Genomic DNA, 16728 nt, shown 5'->3' on the forward strand with positions numbered 1-16728 from the left:
GTCAGGGCTTCACTGTTGTCATAAAACTAAAAATATGTTCAGAGGCCCGTGGTTTACAAAGTTCTTCCCATACTTTAGCTCATGTCCACGCCCACTGACATCCACCTCCAGAGACTGGTAGCACCAGCTTGATTACCTACATGCCACAGATAAAGACACTGAGGCTTAGGGACAGAAAGCTGACGAAGTGATAAGTGAGAGCCAGGACTCAAACCAAGGTCCCGACCCCACGTCAGACATGTGGTTATGTCAAGAACCCCGCAAGTAAATCTGCAGTTTCCCCAAATACGTCTCACTGTGAGTTGGGTGAGGAATGATATTTCATTTCAATTCAAATCATTCACCTTCAAAGTCAAGTAATTTAGTCAAAACACAATAAAAATACAAAGTGCTACAGACAATGACTTTGACGGCTTAAGTGGAAGCAAAATACCTGATAAAATGAAGTCCTTTCCATTAATCTTTCCTCTGTCTCTTCCACCAAACTCACAGAGGGCAACGTAGATACAAGAATTTCCAGGTCCTTTTCAAGAGACGCGTAGTTTTCATCAAATTCTTCCCATTTCTAAAGAATTAAGAACACATGATCATCAGGGGGCTTTTTCTAGATTAGTTCCAGATAATGACAAAATTAATCCTAAAAACAAAAATGAACTCTGAGACCGTACAAAATTAAAGCACAGATTCCAGGGGTTTCTGAGATATAACCCACCCTAGTAAGAGCTCAGTGTCTGGTGGGAAACAACTCCACTTCCACTGCTTTGTGGAGCAGGTTTTAAAACATCCAGTTGGTATTAGGGTTTTATGCTTGTCTCGTCAAATCGAGTAGGGAATGATAGGATTAAGTTAAAGTGATACTCTCAGCATGCACCTCTGTGGAGACCTCAGAGCCTTTCTCTTACTTGGAAAGGAAGGGGTTAACTTGTAAAGTCTTTTTCAACAGAAGCTTCTGTTAGGCTGCTCCCAACGCTCCCTGCTCCAATCCCCAGTCCTACGAACATTACCCAACAGACACGACCCAAACCATTACCCTACCGTGCTGCTTGAAGAAGCTGTTTGAGAAGTTATGGGCTTACGCTTCATCAGGGGAGTAACTACTGCCTTAGCCTGAGTCTGCCTTGTCCTAGCTCTCTCTAGTTCCAGAGAAGCCCACCCCTAGGGTCTCAGCACTCTACAGAGCTGACTTAGGAACGCGAAATCTTACCTGCTGGAAAATTAACCACCTTAGTAATTCTCATAGCTAGTGAAACAGCGGGTGACATGGCTGTTAGGGGCACTCACTGGGTTCATGGAGTCTTTTTTTATTTAACTTATTTATTAACTATTTGGCTGTGCCACAGGGCATGTGGGATCTTAGTTCCCTGACCAGGGAGTAAACCTGTGCCCCTGCAGTAGAAGCATGGAGTCTTAACCAGTGGACTGCCAGGGAAGTCCCTCATGGAGTCTTTTTTTTAAATACGATGAACCATTACTATAAATATCAACTTGACACACTAACTAGAAAATTAATTTTATTAGCATAAAATAATACCATAGCTTATTATCACATTAAAAAGTTGAATACTGGAACTTTCCTGGTGGTGCAGTGGTTAGGAATCTGCCTGCCAGTGCAGGGGACATGGGTTTGATGCCTTGTCTGGGAAGATCCCACATGCTGTGGTGCAACTAAGCCCGTGTGCCACAACTACTGAGCCTGCGCTCTAGAGCCTGTGAGCCACAACTACTGAGCCCACGTGCCACAACTACTGAAGCCTGTGAGCCTAGAGCCCGTGCTCCACAACAAGAGAAGCCACTGCGACGAGAAGCCCACGCACCGCAACGAAGAGTAGCCCCCGCTCGCCGCCAAACTAGAGAAAGCCCACGTGCAGCAACGAAGACTCAATGCAGTCAAAAAGAAAATAAATTAAAAAAAAAAAGTTGAATATTTCTTTGTTTTTTGTTTATTTCCTTTATGTGCTAACATCCACTGTGTTTAAGAAGTTAAAGGGAAAATAAACCTTAAAATTGAGAAAGAGCTTTACGTAAGCTTAATTTTTTTCTTTGACTCGGGACAGGACTGTCATGAATCTACTTCAGCAACAGAACATCTGGGCTTGCCCTCTTCGGGATGCACCATTTCTGAACCGCTGACTATTTCATCAGATGATCTCATTCAAGATCTCAAAGTGCTTTCCATTCTGTTTATTTGTACACAAACCTGGAAGGTAGAAAGATGCTATGCCATCCCTAACCAACATATAAGAAATCTCAGCTAATATTTCTTTCCGGGAGTAGCAGTCAGAGCTGGAACAGGATTCCACATTCCTCACTGCTGGTTCCCACTTAACTATTGCTTAATAATAACCAGATACTTGTTTTCAAAACTAGAGGTGATGGCTGAAAATCCAGAATTCCCGGCTTAAGTACAAAATTTATGAAAGCCACATACCTGCAATAAACTTTGCAGCTTTATTCCACACTGGTGTGACTTTTCTTCTAGTAATTTAACTTCCTTTACTTGTTCTGCCCACACTGTCTCTTTCTTTTGCAATACAGAAGGAAGCATTTTGTTGGAGTATGTTTGGATCAACAGCATGTCAGCAACAAGCTTCCGGAAAAAAAGCTGTGAAGTGAGGAAGATTTTAATATTTATTTATTTTTACATTGTGAAAAATCTTAAAATTCGTTACTTCAACATGTTCTAGTGTCATTTACTTTTTAATCCAAAATCCCAGGACAGCCATGTAGAGTCAAACACACCAGAAAACAAAATAAAAATTGCCTATGTGTCCATAGTCTTTGAGTACGAATGGAATTTTAACAAATCACAAAGAAAAATTACCCTAGGTAATATTTTCCACAAAATAGTCCAAATTAAAGGGCAAACATTATTAATGAGTCAATTTAAATTTCCAGTGAGATCTTCCTATGTCAGTTATTCCAAGTTTTAAGCAACTTTACAAAAAGTGGTAAAGCCACTGATGTGGCTAATTAGTTTCAAGATGATGAATTGGATGGATAGTTGTGTGAGCCCAAGAAACTCACATATTCAAGAGCCAGAGGTTCCTGAACTCTGGTTCTAACTTCTACACAATAAAATAGTTAACTAAAGGGAATTCACTGATGCGGTCTATTGGGATTCTGGTTGGTGAAAGCTCCCAGAATAGCACTTTAAGGCCTTTAAAGAGGAAGGCTTTCCTTCCCATGGCTCTCTATTTATAGTCGGCTGCCCCCTCTAGTTGTTTGGGGGGGACCTCTTATTAGGTGAATCCCTTCTCTTGTTCCTTGAAAAGGATACATACAAGCGTTTATAAAAGCATCTATCATAAGGTCTGACACATTGTATATATCAGTTAATATATTTTCTCCTCTTCCCCGCCATCCTTTATACAATATTTACCTCTGAATTTTTCTTAGACTAAGGTCTACTTAATCTAAAGCCTAGACTTCAGCTTATTGAAGGCAGGAACCCTGTCTTATACATTTTTGTTATCAGCACTTAATTACTGCATATCTCTTGTTGATGATCATGAGGTTTTGTTTAATGAAATGAATGGAAAACAAAAGGATTTATTGTAGCATTACGCTAGACATACATTTACGTAATTTAAATATTTCTTTTGATTTCGGTTCTCAGTAAAACCTCTCCTAACCCCCAAATTCAATTCCCTCTATTAAATGTTCTTAAAGTGTGTATGCCAAGTTTAATTTTAAATTTGTTTGAATGGCTCCTTGACAAATATGTCTTCTCAATCAACTGAAAGCTCCGTAAGTATTAGGAACTATGTCTGTTTTCACTCACAATCATATTCTTACGAGTTTAGCAGGGTTCCTGGTACACAGGGAGCACTGTAATAGATGTTTGTTAAAAGAATGAAGGAATGATGTAAATTTCACCAGGGAAGAAAACGGATGCTCTTAGTTCACACTCAGAAAAACTTAAAGTCTATGAAAAGGTGATCTGACCCACGTGTCTTACCTTGTGATTGTGTATTTGAGCCTGTAAGGCAACTTTACTTTTGGTTTGTTGTAAGTGGTCATGAGCAAGATTTTCCTTTCCGATATTCACCAGTTCTGCCATGCCTTGCAACAAAGCATCTTGCTGGCTCTCAGTGATGAAAGGGCTGCTGAGTTTTGTGTACCTGGCTCTCAGGATTCCCCACATTCTGTCAAGTACATCCTGAAAAGAAAGAGCAGGTGTGCACAGACTTTTCCATCCAACCATGAAAATAACCCAAATGAAGAACATATCTAAATTCCCTTGGTAGAAGAAAAAAGTCTTACTCTTTACAATCATAGTAATTCACGGAGAGTAAATTATAAGAGTAATACTCTTTATAATTCATAGTTCTGTGCTCTGCTCAGACATACCTCTAATTTGTAAACCTCCTGGAGTAGAACAGAAGGTAAATGAAGCCTTTCCCCTTCGTCTCTTAGCTTTGCCACTCGGCTCTCAGAGTTCTGCAGCTCCACTGTGTATGCATCTGCTTTCTAAAGCGAGAGACGATACAAAAGAGTAAAACCGTTTAATAAGGCGTCTACATATTCATTTTAAAAGAATTAAACATTTTGTCTTTCTCCAGAGCTGGAATCTGGATGGTCCCTGTGGGAACAACATCCTTATAGCCGTGGAAGAGGGCCAAAGTCGAGTTATTCCCTGGAAGCCTCCCCAGTCTCCCTGTGATGAAACATCCAGGTCAGGCTCAAGGAGCAGACTCTTCCGCGGGTCAGAAAGAAGGGAGCATGTACATTTGTTCCCAGACTGGCCAGTTCCTTCGTGGCATCACACTCTTCTTTGTGTCTGTGGTTAAAGAGCAACCTGTTTAATGGGTTTGATTTGATATTTGGTGCTTAACCCATAGCAGACTGTGTGTGCGGTGGGGGGTGCAGACTTAGAAAGCTAATCATTTAGAGGCAACAGGAGAGGAGGAGATGGTCTCTTCAGACCTCAGAGAAAGGGATCTGAAAGACGTATTCGTGTGTCTGTCTCCCTCTGCCCCTGCCGAGGCTGGAGGGAAAGGGCTCCCCACGATCTAAGACTGTTACTGTGGCAGAAACCTCTGGCTTATGCAAATAAATGGGGCTAAGGCCCTTGTGTTCTACCGAAAAAAAAAAAAAAAGAATTAAACAGTATAGAAAAGAATTAAGGGAAAAGTGAAAGTCCCACTTCTCTATCCTCTCCATTCTCCCCAAAGATCCACAGTTGACAGTTTGTTCCTAATGTGTTCAAAGCATGTACTGAGTAGAGGTATAGTGCACATCCTGAAACACAATAGATTGCACACCTCATTGTGTTCTGCAATTTGCATTCCTCCCTTACAAGCTCCTCAGCATCTCTTCACATCAGTACAAACGTATCTGGAGCCTTTTAAACAGACATATAATATGCCATCGTAAGGCTGCTCACTGCTTTAGCAACAGTCTGCTCTTAACGGACTTTTGGGCTATTTAGAGTCTTTAATGCAAGCAGTGCAGCTAGGTCCATCCTTGAATATTCATGAATATATTTATCTTTATGCACTTGCCTTTTTCTTTAGGATAAGTGCAAGTCCAGTACCTAGAGAAGTGCCTGAACATAGTAGGTCCTCAATTAATACTTCCTGGATAAATGGAGTGAAAGGGCTGCTGTATGCAAGAGCATTTAGGCTTAAAGTTTTGATATGTAGCCAAATGATCCCTAGATGCTGGACTAATTGGCACTCCTACAAAGAGGGTGAGGGTTTCATTTCTCAATACCCTTCCCAACACTAAACAAACTTACATTTCGGGAAGTGATTCAGAAACACAGCTTATACACAAGACTCTCTGGTTCAAGGTTAAGTCAGTTTGAATTATTTTGACTTGATTACCTGAAGCTGTTCATCAATACTCTGGCCACTAATTTCATTCAGAGATTGTTGTAAAGATGTTTTATTCTTAATAAGTTGATCATATAATCGCTTTATTTCATTCTGTATAAAAAGATAAATGCAGGAAACAGTGAGAATCTCACTTAGGCCTTCAGTACCTTTTTAAAGATTCAGTTGTCCTTCAGTTTCTGTGCTATAAGAAATTTCAAACATATGCCAAAATAGGAGGAACCCCTGCATTACCAACATCCATCCAGCTTTAACAATTACTGACTTGGGCCTGGTCGTCTCTCTTCTGCACCCTCCCCTGAGCTTTCTTTTTTTGTTTTTTTTTTAAAAATTAATTAATTATTTTATTTATGGCTTGTTGGGTCTTCGTTTCTGTGCAAGGGCTTTCTCTAGTTGTGGCAAGTGGGGGCCACTCTTCATCGCAGTGCGTGGGCCTCTCACTATCGAGGCCTCTCTTGTTGCGGAGCACAGGCTCCAGACGCGCAGACTCAGTAGTTGTGGCTCACGGGCCTAGTTGCTCCGCAGCATGTGGGATCCTCCCAGACCAGGGCTCAAACCCGTGTCCCCTGCATTAACAGGCAGATTCTCAACCACTGCGCCACCAGGGAAGCCCGTCTCCTGAGCTTTCTTGACTGTACCTAACCTTCCTTCCCTCAGATTATTTGGAAGTAAATCCCAGATACCATATTATTTCACTAGTATATGTTTTCAGTATGTATTTCCTAAAAGATAAAGATTCCTCCCTTTAAAAATACTACAAATCGGGCTTCCCTGGTAGCACAGTGGTTGCGAATCCGCCTGCCAATGCAGGGGATACGGGTTCGTGCCCCGATCCGGGAAGATCCCACATGCCGCGGAGCAGCTGGGCCCGTGAGCCATGGCCGCTGAACCTGTGCGTCCGGAGCCTGTGCTCCGCAACGGGAGAGGCCACAACAGTGAGAGGCCCGCGTACCACACACACACACACACAAATACTACAAATCAATAATAATTCCTTAGTATTATTAACTATCGAGGCAGGGTTCACATTTCTCTAATTGCCTATACTTTTTCCTTTTGGCTTGTTGGAACCGGGATCTAAATGAGGTCCAATAGGCTGTAATGGATTAACAAGTGTCTTAAGTCCCTTGTCATCTGCAGCCCCCCTGCCCATCTCTCTCTTTTTTTGGTTTTTTGGATTTTTTGGTGTTGGGGTGGCGGGCTGGTTGTGGAGAAAAGCGCATACACACACATTCTATACAGCTTGCCACTGCCTGGGCCTGGCTGACTGCGTTCCCTTGGTGCCGCTCAACATGTTCCTCCCTTGTGTCTATTTCACTTGGATCCTCGAGGCTTGATCAGATTCAGGTTTGATTTTATGGGCAAGACTCTTTCCTAAGTGATGTTCTGTTTCTTTTCTCTCTCATTAGATAGTTTTTAGTAGCTTCCTAACTAGTCCACCTGCCTCAAGTCTCTGCTCTAATCCCCATTAGACAACTGCCAGATGGATCTGCCGGAAATGTACGTGGACTGTCATTCCTTTGCTCAAAAACTGTAATGGCTCCCCTTACCTAGAAATCCTGCCAGGTGACGCTCTTTAAGTGGCTGAATGTAACACAGGAAAGAAACATTACTTTAGCTCAACCTAACAAATTCATACCCGAGAGTTTGGAAAGGACCTCACTTTCAAATGGTCTCCCACCATGAGCAGCTGAACTAACTTAAAGACCTTCATAGAAAGAGTGTCATCGCTGTCCTTAGCAATTCCCACTCATGAATGCTGCCAGGAATAGGAATGAATGGAAATTAGAGGTCCATGCTACGACCTAAAACAGTGTCAAAGCAGCCAAGTGCACAGACCCATACCTGATAACTGCGGTTATAGTCGAGGCCAGCTTTCAGGGACTTGCTCCTAGAGGCAGTTGTAGCCTGGATGTGCTCCAGGTAGATTTGGAGGTTATCAAAACAGTCAAGGAACAGGCTGGCGTTCTTGCCAGGCCAAGTCATGGCTTTTGAAATATCATTCTTCTTGTCACTCATAGCTAAGCAAAGTTTTTTCAACTCAAGAGCCAGAGCCTGCAAAGTGGAGAGGAAGAAAGCCACTGTGAACAAGGTCTGACCTTGAGAGGTTTCAGCTCTAGTTAACTAGTGGGCCGCCTGTGGTAATGGCCAACACATGGGCTTGATGGACGCTTCCCTACCTCGTAGTGCACCTGCTGGGCACCGACATCCCCTCTCAGGAGCCAAGGGGTCTGCAGCATCTCCTCCACACTGCCCAGGCACTGACTGAGGGTCAGAAAGAGTTCAAGTAATTTCTTATCCAAATTTGCATATGTTTCTTCTGACACGTTTTCCTAAATCGAGAGGAGAAAAGGAAAAATAAAAATCACTAAGATTCCTCGCCTTCCTAAGCCTACATTTTCCCTGGTTTCCATTATAGTTTACAATTTATGTTATGCTTTTTTTTTTTATGATTAGTCATTTCAAATGCATTGTGAACTAGGTAGCAGAATAAATAAATAAAGTTAAGATGTTAACTCTGAGAGAAACAAGTTTAAGAAACTCAGTGTTAGGTAGTGAGTTGACTACTGAATGGAATTAAAAGGTAAATCAAAAGATGAAGGACTTCTTTAGTGGGGCCATCCAGGTGGAAGCGTGGTCCCAGATAAATCACGCTATCCCTCTTCCCACTGTTCTCCGCCTCCCATATTTTAACATAGGAGAAAGTGGGGTAATGAAATCAAGTATGGCCTGGAGAAGGAAAAGAAGTCAAGAAACTTGAAGGATTCATTAGAAAAAGGTAGAACATCTTAAAGGTAGGATTGGTACGGCATGGTACAGCCTGGTGACTATAAGTAAATTAGGAGCCTGCCGAAGTTACTGATTACCCCAATTTGGGTTGTTTCCTGCCCTGTTCTTTGATGGGTACCTAAGCTATCCCGCACACCGCCTCAGTGTTAAGCCTACTCAAGGTTGGAAACCTTGCAGCTACTCCCTCCCTCCCTTCTCACCCTTGCAATCCCAGAGCCCCACTGCAGACAGTACTGATCAATCAAGATCCTTGTTCCTGCCAATCCTGGACTCAGGTTGAGAAGCCTACGCACATGGTATTCTACGCAACCAATACCAAATTTACCAGAGTCAGTAAGAGAGATAAATCCTATTTGCAATTCTAGGACTCATTCCATTATGTGTCCTATTATTTGTTCAGTAAAGAAAATTACGGCCAATTTACAATATCACATTTCCCCTCATTTTTGTTATTACAACGAGGAAATTATATAACATGCAGCTGCTACCTGTGTCTGAAGATTATTTGCTTCTTGACGGAGGTCTTCAAGTTGGGTGGTATAAGTTTTCAGTTCTTCAGTTGTTGGGTATCTAAAGTTATATATACTCACACTGGGTAGAACACTCATATTTGTGGCAACCTATTTGAAAAAGGGAAACCCTATTACAAACAGTTTGAGATCCTGTGAATGTTAACGTAAAACATCAAAAATGCCTGAACATGCTATCTTCCGAGTTTACCTTCTTGGAAAGTGTTTTTTGTCTATCTTGTCATTTATAAGAAAAAAATAATTAAATTAAAATTTAAATATTTTGGACAGCTTTGAAAAGTCATGACAGGCTTTACACAGACACTTGAGGGTCCATTTAGATAACAAAACGAGGGGAAACAAAGTATAATTTGAAAAATAGAATAAAACCACTAATCTTTCAATTTGTAGGGATGCTATCTATCTGTGTTCCAAGGTTAGTTGTTTCTTTTCCCATTTATTGGTAGACTCCTGGCATACAGCCAACTCTTACAATAGAATACAGTCACCTCCAGGGACAGATTTGCATCTTGATTTGTTATTGAAAAGCTAAATAAGTACTGAAAATGAGCTGTGACTTCAGAAGGGAGAATGATTCAGAGTTCACTTCTTTCCCAAACTGGAAAACTAACATATATAAAGGAACAGGATGGGATGGTAGATGACTCTGCTGGGTGGAAGGGTGGAGAACAAGGGATGTTATTCTATTGCTGGAAAAAGAATGATATATTACATGTTATAGTGTATATGACAAGGAGAAACCAAGACTAAAATCCTACCAATGAATTTGATTCAACTTTAATTGGTCAAATAAGGTTCTTGGTAGAGTAGAAGAGAACAGAAAAGTTCCCACCAGATTGGGGAATTGGGAAACCATTGAAAACCTGTGCCCCGGCAGTTTGAGTGCAAAGTTAAAGGCAGAAGCTTGATTGCTGGGAACCACGGTGCTATTCTGCTCATGGGCTCCCTGTTTAGAGAGACATCCATCAGTAGCTGGCACAGTATGAATAAACCCTTGTAATCGCAATAATCAGGTGTGATAAGGTGTGCTGGTGAGAATACCTATAGACAGGTACCATTGGCATAGGGGCCAGCACACTGCAGATGCCAAATAATATATATATATATATATATATATATATTTTTTTTTTTTTTTTAATGCTTAGCTTTTATTTATTTATTTATGGCTGTGTTGGGTCTTCATTTCTGTGCAAGGGCTTTCTCTAGTTGTGGCAAGGGGGGGCCACTCTTCATCGCGGTGTGTGGGCCTCTCACTATTGCGGCCTCTGTTGTTGAGAAGCACAGGCTCCAGACGCGCAGGCTCAGTAGTTGTGGCTCACGGGCCTAGTTGCTCCACGGCATGTGGGATCTTCCCAGACCAGGGCTCAAACCCGTGTCCCCTGCATTGGCAGGCAGATTCTCAACCACCGTGCCGCCAGGGAAGCCCCCAAATAATATTTTGATGAATGAATGACACTCATATAGCAACGTATCATTTTCAAAGTATTTTTTTACACATATTATTCATTCCTTTATTCATTCAACATATAGTAACCAAGATTTTTTGATGTTCCAGTTACTACTGTGCCAGGCACTCAAATGTGAATCAGGCAGACATGGTCTTTCTTCTCATACCATCTAATGGGGAATACAGACAAATACGCAGGTGTATAGTATAGTAAGAGCTATGATCAGGGAAGCCCAGCATGCTATAGGAGCACAAAAGGGAAGCACTTAATGCAGATTTCCAGGAAGATGAAAAGAGGACAGCTAAGTAAGAAAATCCACCTGGCATCTTTGCCTTCTGAAAATAAATAAACTGCTTTTTGAAAATAATGCAGAACATACACGTGTGTTTAATGAATGCTCGTTGGATTTTCAAAGGTAAACACACTTATTTACACTGTGTGCACATACACACTGACCTGGGGCTGCACAAGCTGAGGTAGAGGGAGCCGAATTTTTGATGAAAGTTCATGATGTAAATATTGCCATTTATCTCCACTTTGGCCCTGGGTTGACAAGATCAAGTCTGGACCATCATTTTCAGGGCTAGATGCCTTACTGCTTTTAAGGGAAAACAAAAGGTGAAAAGACTAATCAACATACAAAAATTTTATTACATTCAGACAATGTTTTATAAGTGATATTAAAAGAAACACTGTTAACTCTCCCAACCACAATACTACCGAACGTTCGATTCTTTAAAAATATTTTACCTCACAGATGATGTCTGAGTTGTATCTTTATCATGTTGGCGATACTGAGGCCATATTTTGTTAGCATTAAATTCTATGAATTTGATTAAATCTTTCTGTTCCATTGGTTTTAACTCCAGAACCTATAATTGAATAAGATTCAAATAGTCCAATCAATCAAGGTTTTCAGTTAGTACCCAAGGGTTTCTTCTGTTGAGATCAGCTGATTTGGAATCACTTCCTAAATCATTATTTACTATTACTCTTTCTTTCTTGCTTGTTCTTGTTAACTTTTATTTTTCAAAAACTTATTTAAAATATTCACACAATGACCAAGTATTGTTAAATATATGCTACACACATGGAAAACCACCAAAAATATACTAACACATTTTGAAACAATAGGGAAAGAAGTGTTGCAGTTACAGAGGTAAGTTCACCCTGAAGATATTTGCTTAGTTTGATATAAGACGCAAGTTAATAAGGCAGCCAAGTTCCGGTATCCCCAACGGCAGCAGATGAAAGCAAAGCAGCTACTGCAGTAAACGCTCAAAACTCAGAGCTGCTGCACACACAGGAACACTCACACATCACACTTTCTATTCAGTCACGTAAGAAAACACTCCAATGGCCTTTCAGTATTTAGTTCAATGGGAAATTCCATACAGAAAGCTTTATTCTTATCTTTATAACTGTTCGGGGCTGAAATTACCTGTTGCTGCTGGAAATCTTTTTGTCTGCTAAACTGTGGCCTTTCAGTTACAACAGATTCAAATTCAGAAAGGTTATCTGGTTGGAGAACTTTCTGATGCTCGGAAGATTTCTTTAGCATGGTAGAATGCTGCAAAACATTTTATGATGGCAGACTATTTATTTAAAATGGTGACCTATTTCAATTCTAATAATGCGACTACACAATGGAAAAGTTTTATGTGAAGTAAATGACTGTATTTTGTTAATTAAAATAATTATACACTACGATTTAATGTACTTATTTCATAACGACTTCAAAAACCACTATGTTTGATGAAGTGGTCGTTTTATCATTCCTCAACTTAACTCATCCAATGAGTTACTAAAAGCTAGGAAATCTATTGCACTTTTTTACTGAGGACAAAGTGAAATGGATATAAAAAACAGACATGGTATTATGCTTATGAACTCAAATTTCCCCTATGTCTAAAACGTAAGTAGTTGCTTTAAAAGAGAGAGAACATATTAGGATAAAAGGGGATCCATACAGCCTGTGTATTTGGAGCCAATCTTATTTCTGTGAATGTAAGTCCTCTTAAGTAGAAACCACCAACTCATAAGTATGGATGCAAATCTTACATAGTAAGATCCTACTCACAAGATGAACATTTGCATTTATATACACAGAATGCTTTTAAAAGTCACAGCACACTTTAGCTGTATGATACTTTCATCAGTATATGTGAATATTTATAAATGAATAACAAAAAGTACCCTGGAAACAGGTTTTTGTGTTTCTGGTTGTCAAATTTTAATCTTATCTATAAAGGCTTCATTTTTCCAGTCAATCAGAGTCACACAATTCCTTTAAAATATATCCTTCTTTTATGAAGAAGGCTTACAGAGAGCTCATTATCAGCAAGAACAATCAACCCAGTCAAACCAACTCTAACCAAACCAACACCATCACTAAAGACAACCTAGATGGGAAAACTACACAGCGAAATGAAACCAATGACAAAAGCCAGTGTAACCAAGCCTTACAGTTTTAAGAGGCATAATTCTTCCTCACTTACTGTAATTCCTCTGTAGTTGTTTCCTTACTTCCACCCACAGCTCTTTGCTGATGGATCGACCATATGCATGTATCTACGTACATGTTTATACACAGTCATATTTTACCTGGTTCTCGCTGTATTTCTCCTGCAGCATCATCTGGACTTTTTCCAAATTGCACTTCACAGTTTTTAGTTTCAAGGAAAGTGCTTCAGCCTCCTGTTGAGTGGCTCCACTGTCTCCCAGGCCCTGATCTTTGCAATTCTCTAACAGAGAGGCAACCTTGTGCTCAATCTCTGTTAGCATAGCCTAGGAAATAAAATCATTTAATTAATCATAGGTTTGGTCCTAAGCAAATGTTACAGTCTAAAATAAGTTAGATTCACTCTCTCTACCTAAGTGTATATATAAAGTCCTAGAAACACAAGTTGGAAGGGACCCTGGGGAAAGAAAAACAACTTCCACATAATTCCTGTGCTTATCCATAAGGGTACAACCAAACCAACTCCAAATCGGTTGTAAATAAATAAATTGGTTGTAAAATAATCTAAAACAAGTGATTCTACATTCACCTTAGAAAACAGAGCTTAATATATCCATTAGAGCACAGTGGTTAAGACCACAGACACAGGAACTAGACTGCCTGGGTTCAGATCTCAGCCCTGCCACTTCGTAGCTGGGAAAATTTGGGCACCTTATACTGTATGGTTGTGCCTCTAGTCATCTGCAAAATGGGGATAATAACAGAACTTACCTCCTGAGGTCACTTTGAGAAGCTAGAGTTAAATCCACATACTTTGGCCAGGGCTTGATACGTAGTCTGTGCCAACTATTATTTTTTTCCCCACCTTCCTAACCTTTTTCTATTGCAATCCAAGTGCTGAGTAGTAATAAAAAAAGAATTCTTTGAAAATTCTTTCCTTTGCTCTTTTCCTTCGCTTTCTCAAGCCAAATAAGCTTCCCAAATATCAGAAGACGACTACAGAAGACATAATTTAGAACCTAAAACACTTAGTCATTGATACAACTGGCCAACTTACACCCGGATCTAAAAATAAATCAGGAGGATGAAGTAAGTTTCCCAGTAAGTCACCATCATTGTTTTCCTCCGAACAGATCAAGTTTGCCCTCTCCTGGGGCTCAGGAGCCCCAAAAGTCATGTCAACTGGCTGGGCACACGAGTGTAGCAGCAGCATTCAGCCTTACATGCCGGCACTGTGAATGCTTGGGCTAAAATAGTGTGTGACTATGAACAAGTTCAGTTCTTTGAGAGAAACTTAAGGAAGAACTCTATTCTTAAAACAAATTTTCACATAACAAATAGATTTTAAAGTGGCTATAAACAAAGTATACTATAATTCTGCACTCTTTTTCTCCATTTAGCTATTTTATGTATACATTTTCATGTGTCTACATACATATACTTCATGATTCCTATTTTAATAGCCACAAGTCAATACTCTATAATTCTCTTAATCTCCCTATTGTTAAGCCTTTCAACTGCTTCCAGGGCTTCACTTCTGTAATCAATGCAGCCATAAATATTCTTCTCCTTTTGGGTTATTTTCAGAGGGTAAATTTAAAGTAACGGGATTATTAGGTCAAAGAAGATGGACATCTTATCTGCTGACAGCTGACTCCCCAAAACATTGAACCAATCAGACAGACATTAGTGGATCTATTTCTCCAGAGTTTTCCAGGATGGTATAATTTTTGTCAAGGTAATGTAGGAACAAAACAACAGCTGTTTTGATTCACAAGTCTTTAACAATCAAGGCTAAACATTCTTCTCAAATATTAAATTACCGAATATAATTTTTTCTTGACCGATCTGTTTGCTCCTGTCCTTTGGACATTTTCCCTCTGGCAATTCAGTGTTTTTACAGACCACTGTAAGGCTTTTTATATGTTTCAAAGTTAAACTGTATGTGTCGTGGTGTTATATAAATAAGCCAAAGTTGGCCCCTGTATATTGACCCACATGTTGTTCATTTCTTCACAGCAGAAATATCAGCTCACATTTCACTAGTGTCAGACTCAAAACTGGACCCCCACATCTGTTAGCCATGGTTAAGACAAACTTTGGTGCTCTAAAGACCCCAGCCTCTGCTATCCTTCAGAGCTCTCTGGCATCACCTAGACACGAGCCCCTCTGGACTGCCCATCTTCTGGGAGTTCCATCGTCTCTTCCCTTCCGGGTGGTGGCCCCACCCTCACTCCTTGCCAAAGCCTCTGGAAGGTCCCCTGCCATGCAAGACTTTCCAGTCCCTCCAGGTCCCACCAAAACGCTTTATTTGGTCCCACCAAATAAAGCTCATTGCGAGCTACTGCCACCTTGCGGTCCTGTTTTTTCCTTGAGCAGCTCTCACATCCTTGAACTCACTACAAGTGGCCCAAGGACCAGATTTTGGTAATGATTAAGGAATTGGCTCTGGGGGTCTACCCAGTCAGCAGGACAATCAATTGGCAGATGGCTTCTGAATGGCCTTAAGTGGCTAGGTCTCAACATCTGGAATACTGCAGGTTCAGATTAGAGTAGCACTGCTCTGTGCTGAATTACTCTGTCTTCTCCAGACTCTCAAGCACCTCATCAGCTAGATCATGCAGTAGTGCCAGCATTTGAGTGAATCCGCCCTCGGAGCTGACTTTTGGGGTGAGAAGTGCTGAGCTGCCCAAGGAAGGAAGTCCAGCTTGCTTACCTGGGTCCCACTGGACAGGCACCGGATGTTGTAAAGACTGTGAGTCTGAATGGAAAAAGGGGAGGAGTGCCGGCCTCGGGCCAAGGTGGGTCTTCCCCAACCCCATAACGGGATATAGTGGGTAGAGCTCCCTGTGGGCTGGCCAGTGACTTGGGTTACTCTGAGAGGAAGTCCTTGTCCCTGGGACCAGGGCAAGCGAGCCAATCTGGCCAAGGCAGGTCTTAAGTGCCTTTAGGGGAGGCGCCTCGGCTGGACTGGGCTGGGCTGGGCTGGGCTGGGCTGTCGTGCGTGAAGCTCAATTATGCTCCTGCAGTGTCGTCAGTCTCGCCCCTCCCTGAAGGGGTACAGAGATCCCAACCTCTGGGCTATGCCAGCAAATGTTACTCAAAATGACTCCCAGGCAAGGAAGTTTACATTCCTGCCCCTCCCCAGCAAGAGCAGGAGCATTTGTAATAACACGGCAGCAAAGCCCTTTTATATTGTATCTGCAATCCTGCAAATCAGGATATTCATTTTCATTTCTGATGAATGAAAATTCAAAGAATTTAATATTATGCATAAAACTAGTATTTATTGAGCACTTTATATATACTTCATACACCAGACACTGATTTAGATAATTTATCTCATTTAATCCTGACAAAGTCTTAGGAGATAACCTACTCTATGAGGAAAATGAGGTGAGAAGTTAACTCCTACCAGTTCACAGTTAATGACTGGATCTGAACTCTAGATTCTGAGATCTTACCCACTACTATCTCCCCAAATACTCTGCTTACGTAAATCATTTCAAAGAACTATCCTGAGAACAAAAAGTTGAGGCCAAGATAAACATAGGGGTCAGAGTAACAGGAAGAATCACACTGTCGCTTTAAAAGAAACTCACCCAGTCTTAGAAGGTGATTGGCGAAGAGGCAGACCACGAGCTCAGACCCATTAGGCTTAC

At 41.0% G+C, this 16728-nt stretch overlaps 1 protein-coding gene across 2 annotated transcripts in view; it reads right to left on the reverse strand.

The window, feature by feature from the left end:
• The window catches only part of SYNE2 (spectrin repeat containing nuclear envelope protein 2), a 307891-nt gene that overhangs the window by 81368 nt on the left and 209795 nt on the right, over positions 1-16728 (reverse strand). Inside the window, exons 1-13 of one of the 2 annotated variants that reach the window (XM_067733724.1) lie at positions 13838-14076; positions 13210-13392; positions 12047-12175; positions 11356-11477; positions 11062-11203; positions 9116-9247; positions 8018-8170; positions 7683-7892; positions 5829-5930; positions 4351-4470; positions 3959-4159; positions 2429-2602; positions 434-565 (exon numbers count right to left, since the gene is read on the reverse strand). In XM_067733724.1, coding sequence (XP_067589825.1) covers positions 434-565; positions 2429-2602; positions 3959-4159; positions 4351-4470; positions 5829-5930; positions 7683-7892; positions 8018-8170; positions 9116-9247; positions 11062-11203; positions 11356-11477; positions 12047-12175; positions 13210-13389 — 1797 coding nt within the window. In that variant the 5' untranslated portion in view covers positions 13390-13392; positions 13838-14076. Of the gene's footprint in view, positions 1-433; positions 566-2428; positions 2603-3958; positions 4160-4350; positions 4471-5828; positions 5931-7682; positions 7893-8017; positions 8171-9115; positions 9248-11061; positions 11204-11355; positions 11478-12046; positions 12176-13209; positions 13393-13837; positions 14077-16728 lie in introns of those variants that run through there. The other variant, XM_067733714.1, reaches the window with a different exon arrangement.

This window comes from Pseudorca crassidens, chromosome 1 (assembly GCF_039906515.1).
Source record: "Pseudorca crassidens isolate mPseCra1 chromosome 1, mPseCra1.hap1, whole genome shotgun sequence".
Taxonomy (NCBI): Eukaryota; Metazoa; Chordata; class Mammalia; order Artiodactyla; family Delphinidae; genus Pseudorca; species Pseudorca crassidens.